This window comes from Thunnus albacares, chromosome 12, assembly GCF_914725855.1.
Source record: "Thunnus albacares chromosome 12, fThuAlb1.1, whole genome shotgun sequence".
Taxonomy (NCBI): domain Eukaryota; kingdom Metazoa; phylum Chordata; class Actinopteri; order Scombriformes; family Scombridae; genus Thunnus; species Thunnus albacares.
Window position 1 is genome coordinate 25172870 of NC_058117.1, and position 22915 is coordinate 25195784.

Here is a 22915-nt window from a genome sequence, read left to right on the forward strand (position 1 = left end):
TTGTGGCATTAATACTTGTGTAAAAGATCTGAATCTTTCTCCCCGACTGTATATAATACAGGAAATCAAATATTGCAACTTTGTTTTAGTTCTCTTTTTGTCGACAAACTGACTAACATGTAGATAATGGAGTAATCCGCCAAATCTAATCTGTGTTGTTCAAAATCACGACGCTTATACTGTTTTGACCTCATATGAGGATGTTTTTAGATGAGCAGATACTGAGAGAGAAGATAGATAGATCATTAGGATTTTCAGTAGACTACTTTCTCGTACAGAGGGTTATTTTTTTAAACTCCATTATGAAGGATCTGCAAGAGCTGCATCTGAACATTGAACCCAATTAATGAAGTTAATGAATTTTCTCCTATTGAACCTGATCTGATTGTATTTTGTATGATATTTGGTGCAGAAATATAATAATTTAGGTGCAGAGGTGGAGAAAATATTCATATCAATCAATCAATCAATCAATCAATCAATTTTTATTTATATAACGCCAAATCACAACAAAAGTCATCTCGGGGCACCTTTCACATAATTTCCTTAAATAAAAGTAGCATCAACACACACACATCTCTTATGTAGGGCTGCAACTAATTTTTATTTTCATTGATTAATCTGGAAATTATTTTCTTAATTCATGATCAGCTGTTTGGTCTATAAAATGTCAGAAAAGGTCAATCACTGTTTCCCAAAGCTGAAGATGCAACCTGAAATATCTTGTTTTGTCCCGACCAACAATCCACACCCAAATATTCAGTTATGAACAGAAAGGACTAAAGAAACTGGAACCAGAGAATTTTTGTAATGTTTTTCTTAAAAAATGATCCAAAACGATTCATTGATCATTAAACACAGTTTGATCGACTAATGGATCAATCGACTAATCATTGCAGCTCTTCTCTTTTTATAAGTAAAAATCCTGAATTCACAGTTATAGTAAAGTAAAACTACAGAAGTTTTGGCAACAAAATGTATGTGAAGAATCAAATATTCTTTCACCTCAGTGTTATCATATTATTAGATCATCATCATAGTTGCGATTTTAATGTTATTTGGTTTAAGTGGAGCTACTCTGTAAAAATGGTTTAAAAGTTAAAAATCATTTGCTCAGCTAAAGTCACCTTGCTGCATTAAACATAAAAACAAATTTTGTTCTCATTTAATACAATTGATCACTGATTACCTTGTAGCTTACTATCAGACTAATGGCCCTTTATTAAACTTTTTTATCGTTGTCTTCGTGTAAAGCGTCATAATGCCATGTACATCATTAGAGATTCAGGGCTGGATCTCAGCACCATGGAGAAGTCAGCATATTGGGTTACCAGGCAGAATCACTGCTTCAAAAAAAAAAAAAAAAAAGAAAAAAAAAAAAGAAATGTCTTTCTCCGTTTCGGCTGATAGATGGCGATAAAGATCCCACGCTCCCTCCTCCAGCCAGTCACACAGCCCTATTGGTGTGTAATGAGATGGGGTCCCCGTCTCAGCTGTCTCCTAGGTAACCGGGGCTGGGGACAGGGAGAGGGCAGAGTGTGTGTCTATGTGTGTGTGCGTGTGTGTGTGTGTGTGTGTGTGTTTACGTGTTGTTTGAACTGGATCTTCACAACTGATAAGGGACTTTATGAGGATTTTCAGAGAGTTAATGTGACATCTGAGTCTCATATTTGTGTAAGAACAGATGATGATGAGGAAGATGCACAGCAGTGACCTTCACGTGGGAAAGAACGAACAGCCTTGACATTGAGAAATAAGTCACAATGGTTTTCAAATTGACATGTTTTCAATTTTTTATTACCTCTCACAATAAAAGTGACTCCAAAATCTTACAAAACTACCATTTTAGTGACCAATAAAGTCCCAAAAAAGACTTAATTTGATATGCCAAAATAAAGCAGAAAGTACATTTGATTCAAAACATGTGGCTTCTGCAGAAGTGATGACGCCGTTAGCTTTCACCTCACGTTGCATAAGTCATAACCAGGATCAGGCACGTTCTGTTTGGGAGTGAGAGGCTAAGTGCAAGTTTAATAGTTTCCAGTGATTTTCGGTTCGCCCCAGAGTTGAACCCCATGTGCCATTCAAGTTCTAATTATGATTTTAATGAGAGGCTGTTTTGCATGATCCCCACTGAGCCGAAATCAATGTTTCTCTTGATGGAGGGAAGTCATGACAGTCTTGTTTCAGTCTGGAGAGAAGAGGAGGAGGAGGAGGAGGAGGAGGAGAGGAGAATTTAAAGAATAACATATAATAATAATAAACTATTTATATAGCACTTTTCTTAACATTGTTACAAAGTGCTTTACAGTAGCATTATATAAGCTGATGAAGTTCAGGGCACCCAATCAGTTTTTGGATTGTCAACTTTTCTCACGTGATGAGCATGTAACCCAATAAACCTGAACATTACAAGCTGCTTTTGAATCATCTCATCTTAAATACAGAAGGGTGACAAATTAAAGGAAAAACATGAGAGATGCTGATGCTTCATTACAGGGCACCAAGAGTCACTGAATGGTTTGATGTGTATGAAAAAGAATGAATCATACAGTTTAATCTATATGTAACATGCATATGAAAATGTATGTATGTGATACTGTTGGAGGTGATAATTCAACTTTATGTTTATTATTGATTTAGCAGCCTAATGCCTATAATGTATTTGTGAATACTGAAAAATATTTTTTATATCTCAGATATGATAATATAATATGGTGTTCAACTGTTATTTGCAAGAAGTTTTGGTCAGAAGATGCTTGACCAAAACCCTTTATGTAAAACTACATAGGAAATCAGAACAGATACATGAGAAATGTGGAAAGTTGTGCCTGCCAGAAAGCTTAGAATATCTTAGAATAACATATAAAGTATTTTAAAACATTATAGCAGGTCTATACTTGTAATTGTTTTTAAGACATCAGGGGGATCTATTGGCAGAATTGGAATATAATATTGATAAGTATGTTTTTATTAGTGTATAATCACCTGAAACTAAGAATTGTTGTGTTTTCGTTACCTTAGAATGAGCCGTTTATATCTACATAGGGAGCCCGCCATGTTGCACCACTATGTTTCTGCAGTAGCTCTGGAGAGGGCCTTCTGCGTTTTGCTGCCACCGTAGGTTCTCCTACGCGCTTGAAAGGCGAGGTGAGGGGTTTTCAGTTGGTTACAATCTGCAACCTCACTGCTAGATGCCACTGAATCCTACACACTGGTCTTCTACATCCAGGTGTGGAAATGATTATGTTTTATTATGTAGGCTACTAGTGATTTATAAAGTCACAGTGCCGCACTGATTATTTTTCCTGCTGACTGTACATATTCATGACCATTTCCTTTACTGCAAGAACCACAAGGCTCCACTAAAACTCTCCAAAGCCACCAACCTTCATCACGTCTCAAACAACTTAGCCAGATCTTTCTTCCTGCTGTATCGCTGATGGGAAAAACATGCAGCAACACCTCTTGTATGTGTAATGAGTTCAATTTAAAGTGAGATATTCACCTCTGGCTAACAGCTGCTCTAAGAATAAGCACAATTAAAGTGCAAAATTCAATCAATATATAGATTTTTTTAATGGAAAGCCAGTTACTTATGCTCTCATTTGACTAAATAAAACTTCTAAAGGAATCATTCATCCTATTTTTTAAGAAACATCAACAGGATTTCAGAGTACACTTTTTTGTGCAAGCTTTCTATCTGTACTAGAGGAGGCCTCCTGACTTCCACAGTCTTTTTGCAGCTTCTTTTATAACATTTCTATGAGCCTTTAGTCAAATTACTGTAAAATCAGTGAATTAAAAGCAAGTAAAAGTCAGCCTGCCATCTGAAGTAGAGCAGAACCGATACACTGAAGGTGTTAGACCACCCACTGTAGCATGCAGGAGGCAACATGATGGGCTATGGAAATGGCAAAGTAATTCTCTGTGTGCCAAATAACATAATTCTATATCACACTGCCGCAGCAGGCAGATATAAACCCGCATCCTGTCACGTTTGAGTCTAGAGGAGGTCTAAAGGGGATCGAGATCAAGTCTTGATCAGAGAAAAGTGTGTTAGAGGACTACTCAGGATCGAGGCCAATACTTATAAGAAACAACATATAGCTATTGGCAAAACGATCTCATCTCGAGGTCCATTTACTGCAGCTCTGGAGCGTTCAATCTTTCAATCCTTAAAGTGCTGAGAAAGAGTGGAAATTTGAGTTGATATTGTTTTGTCATCTGCTGTTTCCAGGCTCAAGAAGGAAATTCAACATTCAGCTCCATTCTGAGGCATAAATTACAGTAAGTTTCTTTATATCACCAGTGGCATATAGCCATAGCTGGGGTTCCTTTTATTTCCATATGTTACTATACATCGTGTATATGAATTTACTTATAAATGCATTTAAGTTAAGGCCTGTGACACCACTAAGATTGCAAATGTAAAATCCCTTAATTTTTATAATGATGATGGGAAGAAAATGTGTAAAACATCCAAAAAACATTGACTATCGTTATAGTTTTATACATGCAGGAAAAACTTGAGACAACATCCAGTTCTGGCGAAGATCAAGATGCATCAGAGTCAAACTCAACGTGAGAACAAGACTCTTTAACAAGACTGTTTTTATTACCACTTCCAATAAATTCAAGGTAAACTTGAAGATTAGCGCTAAATATGCAGTAGATCAATAACTCTCTGTCTGTCAGGTCTTTAGCTCCCTTTGGAAAATCGCTCTACAAAAGAAGCATGCATTCAAGTACTAAAAGGCACACTGGACACTAGTGTCTGCCAAATGCTATATGTTATGGTAGCCTATCAGTGGCAGTGCCTTGACTGTATGGTAGAGAGCTTTTTATATCATACACGTTGTAATAAATAGAGATCCACCAATACACTCATTGATTGATCCTACAGGACATATGATGATGCATATAATGAGATAAAGCTGAACTTTATAGGAAGAAAGTTTTAAACTCTTTCACTGGTTATGTAGTTAGACTTTCTTAAATGTTTGTTCAGGTGTAAGATAGCAGTAAACCTAAATCCAACCTAAATCCTAAATGTTGATTATACCTCAGTTTGCTGAGGTCCTTTATGAATTTAATCAGAAATGCAAAATTTCTTGCTTTAAAATATACAGGTGGGAGATTAAGAGGTATAAATAATTTCATAGAACCAAATATGAAATACCTTTATGCTTATGACCTTTTTGTGCATTAATAAAAGCTCCTTTGGAAATCTAGTGAGGAACTTCATGGCTCAAAACTGGTTTAAGAACATCAAACTGTAAAGCTCTATTGTCTTGCTTGTGAATGTGTCATCTTCCAAGTTAACACTTGTAATGCCAGGAGATTGTTAAGGTCGAGGAGAAAATGTTGAAGAAGATAAATTAATCTGATGACACAGATTTGCACAAAAAGAGGATTTTTGAAAAAACATGGAGGTCATCTCCATCTAAGGTCTTGTCATCTTGATCAAATGAAGGTATTTTATCCTTTGTTGTCATTCAGTGAAAACGTCATTGACTTATTCATTTATTTAACACATTATTCATTGTAAAACATCAGCCTCCCAGTGGTAATTATAAGCAGCATGTGGGAATGTATTGTTGCAAGAAAGTTCATTTGTTGACCTTGGAATCAGTATGTATGAAAAAAATGTTTAACTCGAGGTCCACTTACTAGCCTTTTCTGAGCTTTCGATCATATTTCACTGTCCTCATCAGCATAATTTCACTGACAAAGTTTGCAAAAGCTAGTAAGTGGACCTTCAATTGAGATTATTTTGTCACACATCCAGGAAGTTTCTTCACGGAAATGACAAAAATGGAAGCAAACAAACCAACATCACCAGTTCAAGAATATACATCACAATTATCTTAAACGCATATTCACATTATCACAGTCAGCATCTAGAGTGAGGGAAAACATCTGTTGCAGTTTACGACTGATATTACATAAATAGAAAAGGATTTTAGATATGGGACATCCAATAAATTAAACATGTGGACATTTCCACGTAGTGACAACCGGATCTGTCAGCTTTTTACGCACACACACACACACAAAGCTAAACCCTCATACACACATGTACACAACCACACATCTTAGTGTCAAGTATTTTGGGCAGTGGCCAGAGGAGATAAAACAATAGCTGGAAAACCTGTGAATTAAATAAACAAGGCTCTATCTTTGAGCAGAGCATGAGACTGAAATACAAAACTTACAGCATATTGTACAGCACATCTCTCACAGCAGAGTTTTTGAGTTTTATGCATAACAATGATGTGAAACACAGTCATAGCAGAATGTCAGCAGCCTTGGCTGAGTCTTGATATGAGCCGTCTCTGGAACATGTATGGCTTCCAGATTCAGCTATAGGTTTTGATAATGTGCGCTTGAATGGATCTGGAATGAAAATCAGCTGCAGTTAGCAACACTCAGGTTAGCTTTGGGGCCAGTGTCAGCCAGGTGCGTCATATATCATCAGTCTGACAGCCGGGTGTCCTAGAATAAGGCCTGTAATGGGTCAAGGCATCTTGGCTACTTGTTCTGCACTCCCTCTGCTCTGAGCAGAGTTTATTTGCTTTGTCAACCACGGCAGCTGCAACCAAATGAGCTGGTCATCATTTCTCAGTGGTGGAGTGTAAAAAAAATGTCTCCAATGACTGTTTTAGTTTTATGGTTTTTGGGTTTTATCAGACATACAGATGAATCATGTGACAATATTTGATTTAAAAAGCCATCATGGACATTTTTTAAAAACTTTTTGAGCGGCTCAGTGTCCAGGAGTATCTTGACGGCCAGGCATGACTATGAAAAAAGCATGTATGTCCATTAAACCCTTGGATAAGTTTTACAAAACCCCAGAGGTCAGGCTACAACACTTCTTCATCAGTGAGTAGATCTGGGACGTGTGCGTTGCCCCGTCACTCCTCCGAACAAGGGATCCCTCAGAGTGCAGCATGTCACAGTTGGCACAGGAAGGCCTGAGCCCAGCACATTTAATTAGCCAAGCTGTCTTGGCATTGGACGGGAGGGGGGACACACACAGTGACGAGTCATCAACATCACCAAGGGCGCGGTGCTGCTCATTGCCATACTGCACATCGAAAACTTAACAGGATGGGAATAGGACACATGGGTGTTTATATAGACATTTGTCACTGGGAGATGGGAGTCTTCGTTGGGAAATTGAGTAATGCAGCAAAAATGAGCCCAAGCAATGACTGACCTTTCTTGTAGAAATGCATAAGGTGTGTTCCTGTGAGGGTTTAATGTGCCAAACCCATGTGTGTGTGTGTGTGTGTGAGACAGGAGATACATGCGCCTCACTGCTCCACATATCTGTCGTTATCATTCAAGTCAATATGCCAGATTGAATGAGAGAGAAAAAAAAAAAAAAAGACTGTTGCTATGAAAAAAAAAGCAAAGTTAGGAGAAACAGTTTGGAAGAAACCATTCTGACATCCCTCTCTTGTAGCTGCTGCTTGCATGTGAAGAGCCCACCCCACCTCAGCTGTAGTGAGGAGAGCCCAGTCCAGGCAGCCAGCAACCAGCGCGTCTCTGCCTACCAATAGGCATGCTCGGCTCAGGCTCTGTGCAGTGCTCTCAGTCTCAGCAGCTGAAGCTGGGCGCAGGGGAACTGCGACGGCCGCGCCAAGCATCTTCCCAGGTATGCGTCTCTCTGTCGCTACGCCCTTATTCGTTTTTGCAATGTTATGGCATCCTTGCTGCATGATATTCCCTGCTCTGCCTACACTGGTTTATTTCTAGGGAGGGGTTGCTGTGTCTTTTTTTTTTTTTCTTTTTTTTTTTTTGTGTTGCTCACGTAGCCTCCACGGTAGCGCAGGGCAGCGGGTCTTGGTAAACACTCACAGTCAGCGAAGACGCATCTGCAAAAAAAAAAAAAAAAAACCCTCTCCGTTAGCCGCGCGTCAACTTGCACACACCTCAAAATGTTCGCCCTTCGACACACCAACCAGCGCTGAGGAGCCGCTGCTGCTGCTGCTGCTGCTGGTTGTGGTGGTTGTGGTGGCGAGGCGGGGATGTGCGCTCGCTGCTGTGCTGCATGTATTTCTCGGGGAAAAATTTGCAACGGGGTTATGATTTGGCCAAGCAGCTTTCGTCAAAACATGACCGCTGACTATATTTTTCAACTTACAGTGCGTGCAGGTAGAGGTTTTTTTTTTTTTTTTTTTTTTTCTTTCTTTTTTTCTGGTAGGCGCTGGACTTGCGGCAAGGGGGCGAAGCAGGTATTGGAAGCTGATTTGAAAAATCATTTCATAGCAGTCAATTTTATGTAGGCTGTGCCATATTGCAGTAGGCTATAGCAAGGCTGTAGTAGGTCATACTGTATCCATGCATAGACAGTTCTTCCTACAATAGTCATATATTATTGATAGCTATGTGTTATGATACAACGGATCTATTTCAAATCATTAATACATTGAGTTATCCAGAGGAAAAAAATAGTGAGGAAGATGTTTTTCGTAAAATCAGATGGACTTAGTTAACACAAAGTACTCTTAATCATACATATGCTGAACTTGTAATTTAAATGAGTTTGCATAAGCAGTTTTTTTTTTATGAATAGGCTGAGCTGTGGCGCTCTGTTTTCTCTGTCACTAGGTAAGATGTAGGTACACTCCCTTAGCAGTTAGGGTGGTGCTGCCTGCTAGTGCTGATGTGTTACAGTGGCCACTACCTGTGCATGCAGACTGCTAGGCCTGGCTGTACATTTGGGGGGCCTCCCTCCCTTCCTCAGCCCCCAAGGGAGGATAATGGTTTGGTGGGTGATGGTCAATAAAACTACATTTTTAAAAAGTTCAAAGTAAATTTAGACTCAGCCCCCCCTCCCTTCAGTTTAAGTTATGTTTTTTAGTGCTGCACATGAGAGTTATCACCGCAGATTAAAATTGATTCCTGTTTCCAAATGCATAAAAAGGACTCAGCTCTTTAATAGCAGCAATTATCAGTTGATGAATGACCTCAAAAACAACTTTTACAGCCGCTGTTATTGTTAGTTCTCCTCACATATAAACCCCCATCGTATTCCTAATAAAGGATATCAACAATGCTAATGTAAAAAATCTTGTTTTGTTGTAATTTATTATGGCAGTTTTGTTGTTGCTATGCAAAAAAGGCTCATGTGCCATATTCCCACTGCAATCATTTGAAGCTGTGACCTTGTCAAAAAAGGGACTACTGTGTGTATAGTTCACTCTGGTTCCCTCTGATAAAAGTCAGTGTTAAAGGAAGCCACTTTTTTTACGTAGAATCAATCTTTACTGGTCACGACTGCTCCTGGATTTGGCTAATTCAAGAAGCCCTTGAGTTGATTTTTGCTGCATTTATCACACTACCTATTCACTCCACTTGAAGAGCCAGGAATAGTTGGAGGACTTATACATCAGAAGCCCCGATTTCAGCATGCTGATTTTTGGATGTTATTTTAGGCTCCGCGTAAGCTTGTCTAGTCAGTGAAGTTACAATACCATTCATAAATTGGATAATCCATTTTCACATATGTTGTCCTTGAAAATATGGTTATGCACTGTGTGGTTTTAAAGTGGAGATTTTCTGCTCAGCTGTATTAGTTATCTGTAGGCTATGGGCTGATATGAAGTGTTACAGTGACTCATACGGTGTGAAATAAGCTCCCAGGCTAGAGGCAACTCCTAACTGCAAAGTGGACAAAGTTATGGAGTGAGAAATGTTAAGGTCACCTTAAGGTCAAGAGAAGAGGAAAGAATTTCTCCAAATCCATTCGAATGAAATGATCTTGTTTAGAATAGATATTTTTGCGTTGTTGATGTAGACAGAGCAAGAAAAGAATTTACTTTAAACTTTTTTTTTTGGGACTCTTTTCCTGTTTGGTTACTGTTACACCTAATTAGCATTGCCAGTTGAGAAGTTATATGTAAAATTTAGCAAAGATGTAAAACAAAGTCATTCTTTATTATCATATGAATATTAATTGTTTCCAGTTCCTAGTCTTTTACTGTATTGCTCTATCATTAAAAGTCCGTCACTTACATGACAGAGGACACAAGGAAGTATCGTATAAGCTGATTTAAATACATTGATTTGTTGGTATTGCTGCTAATGGTGAAGTAACAATATGAAACCAGTGCATTTTGTTCATACATTGGGGAAAACTCAAGACACTGCAACAACAAGTATTCTGTCTTGGGAAACTTCCAGAGAAGTAGTACTGCAGGTGTGGTGCTTACTGTAGCGCTGTAAACTGTTTTCAGTCTGTGTAATGTTTGGTGTCAGATATTAATCTGTGTGTCTTTGGATCACATTAAAATACTTCTCAGTTCAGTTTATTCCATGGTCTGTAAATAAATACAACAGAGATGGAGTAGGAAAATAAATAAATATCTTTTCTGTGAACAATTTGTCAAAGAATCTCCATAACTTCAAGTGACTAGTGGTATGTTAGTCTAGTCTAACGCTAACGTCTTTGATTCAACACTGTACTTGTCCTTTAAGTGACACCTTTTTAATGGAAAATGAATAGTGAGCCACTATTCAAGTCCAAACACGATTAGCCAAAATGCTAATGTGTGCAAAGCCTTTGATCACTGCGTTACTGTTTTATAAGCCATCCACTGTCATCTCCAGGCAGGACAGACTGTTATAGCCACTAATTAATATATCAGACAGGCAGGGCTGCTTGTGCACTCATATACACATCACAAAAGACACACACACACACACACACACACACACACACACACACACGAACACACACTCTGTATAGGAACTTAGGAGAACAGACTTAGCATAGAAAAATTTAGTTTGTGTCCAAGTATAAAAGTATAAAGTATAATATATGATAAGATTTGAGTATAAATACATTAATTCTCAAACACTCCCTAGATTCCACATCTCAGTTCTGAGGATTTGCTGCCTTTCTTTGTATTACGTGATTGCAAACAGAATATCTTTGAGTTTTGGACTGTTGGTTGAACAAAAAAAGCTGTTTGATGACAGTATGATGGGCCTTTTTCATCATTTTCTGACTTGTCATAGACCAAACAATTCATTGATTAACAAAGACAGTAACTGACAGATTAATCAGTCTGAAAACTTAAGAAATAACTTGGTTGCTTTGTTGTTGAACTGACTTAGCGATGGCCACGCCTGGTGTGGTGGCCTGGAAAGTTTAAATTTGGTTGGTTTGGTTACAAAGTGTTTGTCATAGAATAAATAAAGAAATAAATACAATATGATCATCAGAATATACTTGTCCAGAGGGAATTATCAATATATACATTTGTATAAGGGCTGAGATATGAAATTGTAACTAAAGCTGAAATCATGTTATATCAGTTATTGTGGGCAGAGCTCGGTAGGAAAAGGTGATGTGATGTATGTCTGTGCACCAATCACAGCTACATTTGAATCAAAAAGTGATGATGATGTGATTGTTTGCTTATGTTTCCAGCACTGTCAATCAAATCTGATCAAACCACACCCACACAGTCCCGATGAAGTAGATTAGCTGAATTTTTGAGTGTTTAATGTTTAATAAGTAACAACTAAGGATATTTATTTCCGAATTTTAATCGTTGAATATTTAGACATAATCATTTTACGCTGCAGAGAAATATTTAAGATAATGAAAAAGCCACATTCTCAGGGGCTTAAAACTTTACACTTCACTTTCGTGCTCATTGCAGTTTTTTGTTAACTTTTATAACACTGACACTGCAAGTTAGACTTGAACCTTGAACTGGATTTTATGAATCAGGAGCTGAATCACTTTAATTACATGTAATAAATGTACCATATTTTTTTCCTGACGCCATTACTACAGAAGAAATACTGGTAACTTATGAACTTACACCATGTATACTGACACACAGCCCAGAGGCAAAGGGTGGTATACATTATGTACATTAATGCACACTGAATATTCCATTTTCTCTATGTCTGTGGGCATACAGAGCGGTTGCAGTAAGGAGTTACGGGGGGATGGTAAATATATATATACTGGTAGAGATTACTTTAAGAGTAGGCAATCTTATCTATATTTTGTTTTTAATTAATGTTGAGGAATTTCTTTGTAGTTTCTGTTAACAAATACAGTTATTCTTGCATATTAGAAGTGAAGCATTGAATGTTCACATGCTTATATTAGTCCACATGCCCAGACGCTGCTCTAAGTTTCTGGAGAGCAGTGATTGTATTGACTGAACCTATCCACTGAGAACCTGCTTGTGCTGAGGTTAATCACATTTTCCACTGTATTTATACCAGACAAATAGAGAAATTATAGGCAGTGGTTTAATGGATGAGAACAGCTCTCAATTTAGCACCTCTTATGCGAGACAATGGTTTTAGACACTTTGGAAAGATGATAAAATGTCTTTAGGACGAGCCAAGGGTGTAACTAGGAGATATCACCTGGACTGTACTACAGACTAAGAAAGGATGAGTTCATAATTTCTGTGATATGCACTGTTAAAATTGAAGTTGTACATTCTAGAGTCTCTCTTGGACACACAATAATGACCGTGTTTAATTTAGGACAAGCTTGCAACATAGCTCAGGCTGAAAAAAGTAATGCATTAACACATCTTGAAAGGAGACGCAAACATATGTTTTCTGACATCAGCTAGTGCGTTGAAAATCACACATCCTCATTTTAGGTGCATGCTGAAATAATCTGTTCACATGTTACCTCTTCCCTCCCCTGTGCTCCCCTCAGTGATGGCCTCTGCTGAGCAACCGTGCTCCAGCTTCCACCAGCAGCACTGCGCATAAGGCAACACACCCACCTTTGCCCTCCTGCCCAGAAGTGAGAGAGACACCACCATGTACAGCGTGGAGGACCTACTCATTTCGCATGGATATAAATTGCCCAAGAGCGGTCCTCCGTCTGCCACGCCTTATGACAAGCGCCCTGCTGATTGCCAGCGTGAACTTGTGGACAACAGGGCTGGCCGGGGGACACTGAACGGGTATGAGGCGGACCGGGGGGCATCTATCACAGGCATCTATGGCAGCAGGCAGGCACTGGTGAAGGGCTACCCCGCCACAGACAACGAGAGCGGGGAAAGGAACCAAAGGAGAAAAGAAGCCGGCATTGGTATCCTAGACGCTCAGCCCTTGGGTGATTCTCTTGCCACAGATAGTGGGTGAGTTTTCTTTTTTTTTCCCCCTCTCTTTTGCGATCCCCCACACCCTTTACCTTCCATTTTTTTCCCTCTTCCCCTTTCTCACTGGGGCCCTTCGGTATTGCATGCAAAACCGAGTCTGCACTGCGCAGGGTTTTTTTCCTCCTCTTCCCTTTCCCCTCCTTCCTGAGCTGCAGAACACTGTGGCTGCAGCAGCACCGCTGACATATCGTATGCTGGGATATGAGGAATTATGAAAGGTGCCTTTGCACTCATTTAAGTTGTTTGCATGCCTGAACAGAGGGGTAGCTTGTGTCTCTGTGGAGCCCACCCATGCACTAGTATCGTCTCCACAGCGTCTACCAGGCAGGCAGATGTAAACAGCAGCACTAGACAGTGAGCAAACTGAGGAGGACTGAACATGCCTCAAGACAGGCGCGTAATCACTCCACTGTAAACACTGGCACACTGAATCACGCCCAGCACGTGCTCTGTGATGTAAGCATGTTGCTGGGCAAGTGTGCACAGTGCGGCTCCCCTCAGCCATACAGTAGCATATGCTGCTGAGGATGATCCATTGACTTTGCTGCTAAATGAATGAGTACAGTGACTAACACAGTGATTTAGTGCAGTGCAGATATGAGATGGAGCTCTTATAAAGGCTAATTGTTATTCATTCATTTTTTGAGATCTCTTTTATTATTGATTAGACTGGATCTTTTACAAACATATCATATGTTTTTATGATATATTTTTTCTGTTTTTTATGGAACTGCTAACTGCAAATCACTGGCCTTATGCGGTTGTTTTATAAATATGAATCACCTACCCTGAGGAAAATACAATGATTGATTTATTGTTTTTGAAAGATCCAATTGTTACATTTGAATTCCAACAAGGATTTCAAACCGCACTCCCTCATTTCATTATAACTGACGGTCATCAAGGTGGCTTAAAACATGCTTGGATGTGACTGATGACTTGGGGATAGTCATGGGGTATTTCCTCTGCTTCATTCAGCAGTGCCGATCCACCACAACAAGAAAATTACCACAACTGCTTAAGAAAATTAGAAAATTAAAATTATGGTGCAATTTAACAAAATGGCCCTTTTGCACACAAAGAAGTGCAGCTCTGATTTTTAGACTTAATCTGTTATGATTAGGTATGTTACTTCTAAAATAATTGTTTTGGCAGTGGAACATGTATTACAGCTATATCTTGCACCTAAGAGGTAAATATGGAACCATAACTAAAATTATCTTCAGGCGGCACTGCTTTATCACACTACAGTGGAACCACTGTTTTGAACATGCCAACAGTAACTCGTCATGCAGTTGCCATTTGATGTTAGCTTCTGCAAGCATTTGATAAATTGTAGAAATGCTTGTGATACTACATATTTTCCCTAGCAACAATCAAAAAGGCTCTCTTGTTGTGACCGTCTCCCAAAGCTGATTGCTTTAAATGTTTATCGTTTATAGGTAGGTCATACTGTATTTCCTATCTTGCTAATTGAATTATGTGATCAATTAAACAGAGGGAAAGAGATACTTCTGCTTTTGTGTGAAATCAGGTAATGGGGTGTTTTTACTTAGACTTTCTTTAAGAACCACTGTCGCTGTCCAGATGACCAGCTTCCAAGATAAGGTCAGCACAATTTAATATGCAGATCATATTGCAGTAGCATCACAATTTCATGGTGTCTTCAAGGGACTTGGGAGCAGCTGACTTAAGCACTTCTGTCTCATACTGTATGTGTTGGCTCTCCTCGATTAAGTTGTGTAGGAAAGCCAATACTGCCAAAGCCAAAACACAGGCTTGAAACTGGGATGGACATGCAACTTGTAACAATTGTAAAATCTTAAGAGGATACTGTTGATGTTTTATATTATCATAAAAACTGAGATCATGCTCTTTCATTTGTTGACTCATTAATTTTTTGGGCAACTATTGTAACTACACCCAGAAAAATATGAAAAAGTGTTTGCAAGATTTCCTAGATCTAGAGTCCAACTCACTCTTTCTCTGTACATGGTAACTGTCTTATTAACACTGAGCTTTTCTGTCTTTATAGGTTCTATGATGTTCCTAGTTTGACTTATTCAGAACCGCTAAGCCATGATGAGAGGGATGTTTCCTACTGGCGGAGGCGAGGCCAGGACTTCAGCATTCTCCTGGACTATGCTGATGGCAGGGAGCTGAGGGCCTCTGCTGGGGCATGGAGGCCACAGGCCCTAATTGCAGCAGAGGAACACAGGGCAGAGCGGCATGCGCAGCAGCTATGGGAGGACATTTCCTGGCTGAGAGACCCAGACGCAGCCCCTTGTCAGCTAAGGGTGACTGGGGAGAGGAAGTGCCAGAGCCTTGGTACAGAGGAGTGGAGGCCTGCTGTGGGCCTGGGAAGGCAGTTGTCGGATGGGGACGGGGAGAGGTGGGCTCAGGACCAGTACCGTCTGAGGACACCTGAGGGTTTTTTTCACCCTAGAACTAAAGCAAAGTCTCAGTCTCTCCCCAGAGTTTTGTCACCTGATGGAACTGACAGCAGAGATCTCATTCCATCCAGACCAAGCCTACCTGACAGACAACAGAGGATAAACAGCACTGTCTTCTCTGGACCCTATAGTAGGTATATCTACAGTGCTGTAGGCAGGGACCGATGGGGCAGGAATGCCGGGCCAAGCAGCCATGTTGCACTTTTACCAAAGCCCAGGTTCAGCAGGCCTTTAAAGCCTCCGTCATATGAGATTCACCAGCAGACTAGGGGTAGCGCAGAAATGCTTGCTATAGACCAGGGTGCCAAACAAAAAGACAGGTCTATCTATTATCCAAGGGGTGGGGACCTGAGACAAGACTATTTCGCACAACACTCCCTCTCTGGAATGGAGCCCCCCGGCTACATCCCACCCCCATCTTATAAAAGAGCCCCACCCCCAAGAGCAGTTTCAATCAATCGCAATGAAATGGCAAACCTAAGATGGAGGGCGGAAGCTCTGCAGATGCCCAGCTCAGATCCTGGAAGGTGGTTTTCCAGACAGGCAAGTAGTTCATGGCTAGAATATTATGGAGACCGTGGAGCGTCCTATCGAAAACTGGTACATTCTGGACATGAAGAACAACCAGGTCATGCACGTCAATTACCTACTGAAGACCCAAGAGGGAAGCAAATCTCAGGAGGGCCTGGCGGAAATTCTCTCATTGACTCAGACAAGATCCGTAACATCAACAAAGAGAATCCGTCCGCTAAGATTTTAGGACAATCTACACATGATAGTGCCTTTCCTCCCCAACAGGGGCCAGCTCTCAATACTGATAGCCGCAAAACAGCTCTCAATGACAATGACAGCAGTAATCGATGGTGCAACAGGGCAATGAACAAAAAAAGTGACAGTGTAGGTCCTGAGCAAAACCGTAGTCAGTTTTTTCCTTCATCTATTCTGGGTAAACCACCACCTCCCCCATGCAAGCCGGCTGACCAGGGTGTCTCTGAAACTGTGACAGAAGTAAAAAAGGTGGAACAACCTGAACAACCAGAGAAAGACAAAACCAAGAATCTAAAAAAGAGACTTAGTGAGACAATTTTTTGTTTGGTGTCTGTCCCTGTTACTCCACAGCTCACTGGGACCATCCGTGATCAGAATAACAACAATGAGAAGTCACCAGACCCATCAGACAGTCCTAGTGACAACAAAACTGGCCATTTAACAAACCAAAGTCTCCAAAGCACATCTTCAGCTGAGGCTGAGCTGCAAGCACTAACTGGTAGCATAGCAAGCAGCAAAACAAGCAGCAGAGCGAGCAGCAAAATGTTTAAAAAAGTACCTTGTAGACCCCCTAAAATAAACCATTACAAGGAGCTGAAACTGTCGGGATCCTGGCCTGCAAACCAGTATCGAGACCAAGAGACACAAACTAGCCCAGAGGCCCGAAAACCTGCCCCTGAAAACAAGGAAGCACAACAAGACCCTGTCCCTCCCGGCACTGAAGTCCCTCCTGATAGCAGCGGTGTAGTGGGCACTGCCTTCAGTTTTCCTATAAAGGGAGTGAAGAGCCTGAAACTGTCAAGCAACAGTGCTTTCTCCCTGACCGCCACCTTCTCCAACCAGCTGAACAAGAGCACAGCTCAGCAGCCAGCAGTACCACCCTCAGGAAACGTGGAGGAGACCAAACCAGCAGCAAACAGTGGGCAGGAGTCATTCGAAGTTCCTGAGTTCTTACTGAAACCGGCCAGCCAGCGACCATGGGATGCTGTCAAAGAGTTGGAGACCATCAAAAAAGAAGTCCAGGATCAACAGCAGCAACAGAGCAGCAAACAGCCCAGCAAACAGCCCAGTGTTGACAAGTGCATAGAGGACCTCAATGAGGCCTACAAAGACATCTTGGAGCTAGGCACTGCCAGCAATAAAGTCCCAAATGGTTCTGTTCAAATTCCTGAGCGTATCAAAATCCGATTGACATCAGAACCTCTCAACAAGCCCAGCAGCCTTAGGCGCAGTGCAGTAAGCTGGTCTGTTGACCCAGAATACAGGGAGGTCAAGAGCGCCTTCTCCAGGCCTGCAACAAAGTCCGTAACCTTCAGCAAGCAGCTTAGGGAGGAGCTCCCAGTCCCACCTCGGGAAACAGGCTTTAGAGAATACAGGGTTGTTGCGCATCTTTCGCGCAGACGGAGCAATGATGGCAGAACAGTGAAATTAGACCTGCCAGATGAGCCTATTGAGACACCACTTTGTGACTTTAGTCCAACAACGCACACCACAGCAGCAGAGGTGCCGTGGGCAGATAGACAGCCAATGCAGGATGCCTCTACACTCACTAGTCCTCCTGATTATGAGGACATATGCCAGGCTTTGCGTCAGTCTAGAGACTCGGATGTCAATAAAGTGTCCGCAGGCAATTCCAAACCTAATGACGCAGAGACTCTTCAAGATCTCAGTGCTGAATCAGAAGAGGAGTGTCCTATTTGTAAAAGAGAGCTTGAGAATCAGATGAGACAGGGCCCATTGCCTCCACTTCATGAGGAGAACAGCTCGGACAGCTCCGCCAATCAAAATGGCAGTCCACCACAATGCGTTGCGTTAGAAAGCCCAGCAGAAGATACAACACAGGAGCTCCAAGACTCAAATTTGAATCAATCAGGGTCTGAACTGTGTGCTGAAACAAGGGATCAGCATTCATTGACAGAGGAAAATGTGGGAGGGGGTGAAAACACAGACAATGTTCAGGTAGAAAACTTGGACAGTTTGTGCGTGATTAATCCTGCTGAGAGCATACCAGCGAATGGAGCTACAGAGGACAGCACATCCACGATGTTAGCAACTGATGTGCCTGCAGCCCCCCAAGTCACAGAGGAACCGAGTGTAAGTGAAACAGTAACTAAGGAAGTGGAATCGGGAGAGAGAGAAGCCATTACAGGAGAAACACCCAAAGGCAGTGCAGACAAACAGACAGCTGAAGTGAAAAGTGAGTGCGAGGAACAAGACAATACAATGCCTGATGACAAGCAGGAGCAAGAGAAGAAGCCATTTGCTGTCCCAGAGCATAGACTTGGTCTACGGACCCATTTGGGGCGAGACCACCCAGGGTTACCAGAGTTTCCACCAGATAGACTGCCACTCTCAGTTCCCCCGAACCTAGACCGCAGGCTGTCTCTAAGTTTGGAGGGAGAGAAGAGGAGCAGGGGCCCCTCCCACCGAATGGAAGCTCTGCAGAACAAGCTGGCTATTTCTCCAGGCCGGGTAGCAGTTGAGCGCATGGCCAGAATGAGGGAGGTGGACGTTATGTATCGTATGAGGCGCCTCAGCATCAGGAGTACTGACTCTGGGGAGGGGGAGGCAGAGGTAGAGGGGGAGGGCAAGGACGAGCAAGTAGAGGAGCCCATCCCTGCTTCTCAGAGAGACAAGGAGAATGATGAGGAGGTCACCCATTCACGGCAAGTCTCTGAGGAGACAGCATTGCAAGATGAGGAGTCATCTTTCTCAGGTAAGATAAGAAAATTAGAAGAAACAAAACCATGGACCATGCATACAACTAAACAAAATTACCCCCATCTCAAAATTATCCAGGGTAACATTAAGTAAGTAAAACTTTAATTTGTGGTTCTATTTTCCTTGTGGTTCACGCAGTTTCCTTAGAGGACGAAATAAAATAAAAAATATAAAAAATATTTGTTCAGTGGAACATACAACTTCACTGTCCATATCCACAGATGTGGTATTATGCTTGCTTTAGGATGACTGCAGACTGAACCACCAGTTATTTCATTTAAATATTTAAATTTCAGTGTTTATTGACGTTAATTCAAAGTGATAAGTATATGGCTATTTAGAGAGGTGAGTTAGTTTGACCCAAAATGTTACTCAGTAAAGGAACACACAAATTGTGTGAGATGGCTGAAATCACATTGTAGTTCTTATTTTCACACTCTTATTTTCACACTTTATGGGTATCTCCTCACCCATAATGAAAATAAAAATTCATAAGAAAAGTTTAAGTTTTATTTAATCATGGGAGCACAATTGTTCATAAGGATGCATCTTAAGAATACATTTTTCATTTATCTCTGGTGGTAACAGGTAATCAAAATTGAAGTCACTATATATAGGCCTTGCTGTTAAAGACATTTCCACAAGATGGTGTCACTGCTTAAACATAGTGCAAGTGCTGAAAATTAAACCCACTGACATTTGTTTCACTGGAATAAACACAACACATTTTTTTACTGTGCGGTCAAAAGTCAGTTATTTTTGACTCTGATGAATATTGCAGCTTTTGTCAGTATACAGTAACAATACTAGATAAAGACAGAATACAGTATATATATAGTATTGAGTGAATAATTTTCTTCTTTACGTCTCAGAACCCCATGATCCCAGCCGAGTGGAGACAGTGTAGAAAGACTGCGTCCATCATCTCCATCTGAGGTTTATAGCTTCAACACTGTGACCTGGCTGCCTACTAGAATGCCTTCATCTCATCTTGACACTGAAATGGCCTTCTTGTCCGACAAGAGCATTGTGTACACCCTCACCCTCGGCGCTGCGTTGACTACTAAGAGTGCTGTTCCACTGCCAAAGGGAGGTGCCCCTTTAACTTGTGGGGCAACTTCCACCCCGAAACCCTTCCCCAGCCTTCCCACACTGACTTCCCACTATCCCATCTGTCCTCCATCCTCGAGCCCAACCTCTTATAGGGTTTCTACTAGTTAGTCTTCTTGTAGCGGCTTGTCCTCTCTATTCTATCCTCCCTATGCTTTTCTCATTGGCAGACATTATGCAATTATTTCGTGCATACTAGAACTTCTAAAATGTCCATTGTGAATACAGTCGAGACATTTTTTGCATACTGAACGAATCTGTTTGTTTACGGGCGAGCTGGATATGAATGTAAGCGTTTATGTTTAACCTAACGTAGACATAGAAAGGTTATTGTCATAAACCTGTTCCGTTGCATTTAAACTACACCAAAATAAACTGCGTATCTGATTGTCGTGGTGAGGCGACAGCTGTTTTAGAACTGGACATCACTGTCTCTGGCTCAAGAACTGTTTTGATTTTCAGATGAGATCAATCAGCCTTTCTTTTTTAAAATTTAGACATCGTGCCCTTTCTCATTGCTTTTGTACACACTGCAACCATAGCCCATTAAGCTCTTCAATGAAGAGTGACTCTATACCATATGACATGATAGATCAGTTACCTATTATACAATACATTGTTTCTACGCTGGAGAGGGAGAGTTGCCTTCTTTAACCAGATGTGTGTTTCCTGGTTGGATCAGGTGAAGTTGCTGGTTAGTCCCCTGATCAATCCGATGTATAGCTCCCATTTCCAGGTAATTTCAGGAAGCAATAAAGGCACGGATTGAGTTAAAGTGGTGGTTGGCAACTTTGCTAAACATTAAAGAATGAAATATGGATATAAAACAAAAAAAAGATACGTAGAGCAATATTGTTGTACAAACAGCTCAGTGGTGTAGTGGAGCTACCTGTAGGAACCATTGTCAGGAGTTTTAATGTGAACGTGTCATTCAAATCATATTACAGGTATATGGAATCGTGTCAGGGTATTTGGGGCGCTTAACAGGGGGTGGGTGCTTTACTTCATGATATATATCTATGTTCATACATCTGTATCGCAAAGAGACAACATTTCACTGAATATTTATTTTTTTTTTATCATCGAATTGTTAATCAGTTTGCATAATGTACAAAATAAAGTATATTTTAAATATTTTAAGAGATATTTTGTATTTAACCATGAAATTTTATTTCTCCACACTTATATCAAACTGAAAGTATCATATGTCTGTAAAGTATCATATTGAGAGTAAACATAATTTTCTAGTGCTTTAAAATCTAACAGAATGATATAAGATGGGATGACCCTGGGTGTGCCTTGATCACACGATTCGGTTTCAGTCAGCGATAGGGTTCATCATTGCGAGTGTTGACGTGATGGAAACTTTCTGATTGTGCCATGATTTCCTATTTGATAGTGCTTTTTCATACGCTAACAGAGTCGATGTTGGACGCTCCTTGTGATATTTGATACATCAACCCCATCTCAGTTGTATTTCCTTTGTTGGTGGTCAGTCATGGCCTGTGTCTTAGTTTTGTCTTTGTATGTCTTCCAATCCAGATCATGTACTGTTCTGTTGTTGGTTCCTCGAAACATGTTTAGAAATAAAATTGGGAAATTGTTTCTTTTCTTCCCTTCCTCCATTCCTTCCTTCTTTCCCTCCTCCTCCTTCCCTTCTTTGTTTCTTTAATTTTACAGCGTATTCATTATGTGTAAATGGTTCTGCTGTCACTAACATTGATTGCACTAAAGGATACAATGCAGTGTGCTATGTTTGTCTTAAAACCATGTATCTGCAAAATGGATGAAAAAGATTTTTGAAAAAATACAGGGTTTTTTAAATAAAGTTAAAAGCATAATAGTCTTAAAACTAACTCAACACATGTAATGATAAAAAAAAAATATTTTTGTGGATAAAAACAAATTTGCATTTATGTGGTTTTTCAACAAAGTAGCGCTGCATTGGTGTAACGTATCAACAACAGATCTGTAGGAATTCATCACTGTTTAATCATTCGTCAAGTATCACTTAATTGTTATGTAGCATTTTACAGTTGTAGCATTTTATCAACTCAGAACTTTGTCTTAGTATTTCAAACATTTCTTGTAAATTTTGAATATTCATGTCGCCTTATTATGTGTGCATTACATTATACTCCAGGCAATGCCAAATATTAACGTACTAAGCACTGTTTCATACATTAGGTTTTTACAAACAACTTACTGATCTGCCATTCCTCCAGCTGGAGAGGTACAGTAGCATTGTGGATAGTTTCTGCTCTTCATGCTCTTAATATCTGTAGGAACATTGAATCAAAACTGTGAACTCCAAACTATACTAAAAGCATAATTTTAAAAAGTACAGGATGAGATTCAGTGTTTCAAGGCAACAGTCAGCATCACAGGGAGGACAAGCTGTGTACTGGCATAATTACTAACACATCTCATTTTCAATTCATTTAAAGACTGAAAGGCCTTGCCTCAGTCTTGTGTGTAAACTGCCCCTGACTACATTTAAATAGGCTATTTCAGTACATACGCCCCCCCAATAATTGGCATGTCAGGTACACTTGAACATAGTGTCATTTGACTTTTGTACTGCAGGTTATGTGCAACATGAAGTAATTATGCACACTTGTAATATTTTCTATTTTCATATGAGATTTAAGTGCTTTTTGTACTCACTGACATCTTTTTTTCTTCCTTGCATGAAAT

The 22915-nt window shown here is 40.5% G+C and overlaps 1 protein-coding gene across 1 annotated transcript; it reads left to right on the forward strand.

The window, feature by feature from the left end:
• The first annotated feature begins 12723 nt into the window (after window positions 1–12723).
• Window positions 12724–21174, forward strand: LOC122994396 (junctional protein associated with coronary artery disease). Its single transcript, XM_044369076.1, has 3 exons — window positions 12724–13145; window positions 15202–19103; window positions 19981–21174. The coding sequence occupies exons 1-3, from the start codon at window positions 12823–12825 to the stop codon at window positions 20013–20015; spliced, it is 4260 nt and encodes a 1419-aa protein (XP_044225011.1). The 5' UTR covers window positions 12724–12822; the 3' UTR covers window positions 20016–21174.
• Window positions 21175–22915: the final 1741 nt, after the last annotated feature.

Bases quoted from the DNA above. Each gene is read 5' to 3' on its own strand.
- LOC122994396 (XM_044369076.1), top strand. From the start codon at position 12,823: ATGTACAGCGTGGAGGACCTACTCATTTCGCATGGATATAAATTGCCC. The intron at 13,146-15,201 runs GTGAGTTTTCTT...CTGTCTTTATAG, and splicing joins TCTCTTGCCACAGATAGTGG to GTTCTATGATGTTCCTAGTT. The intron at 19,104-19,980 runs GTAAGATAAGAA...TTTACGTCTCAG, and splicing joins TGAGGAGTCATCTTTCTCAG to AACCCCATGATCCCAGCCGA.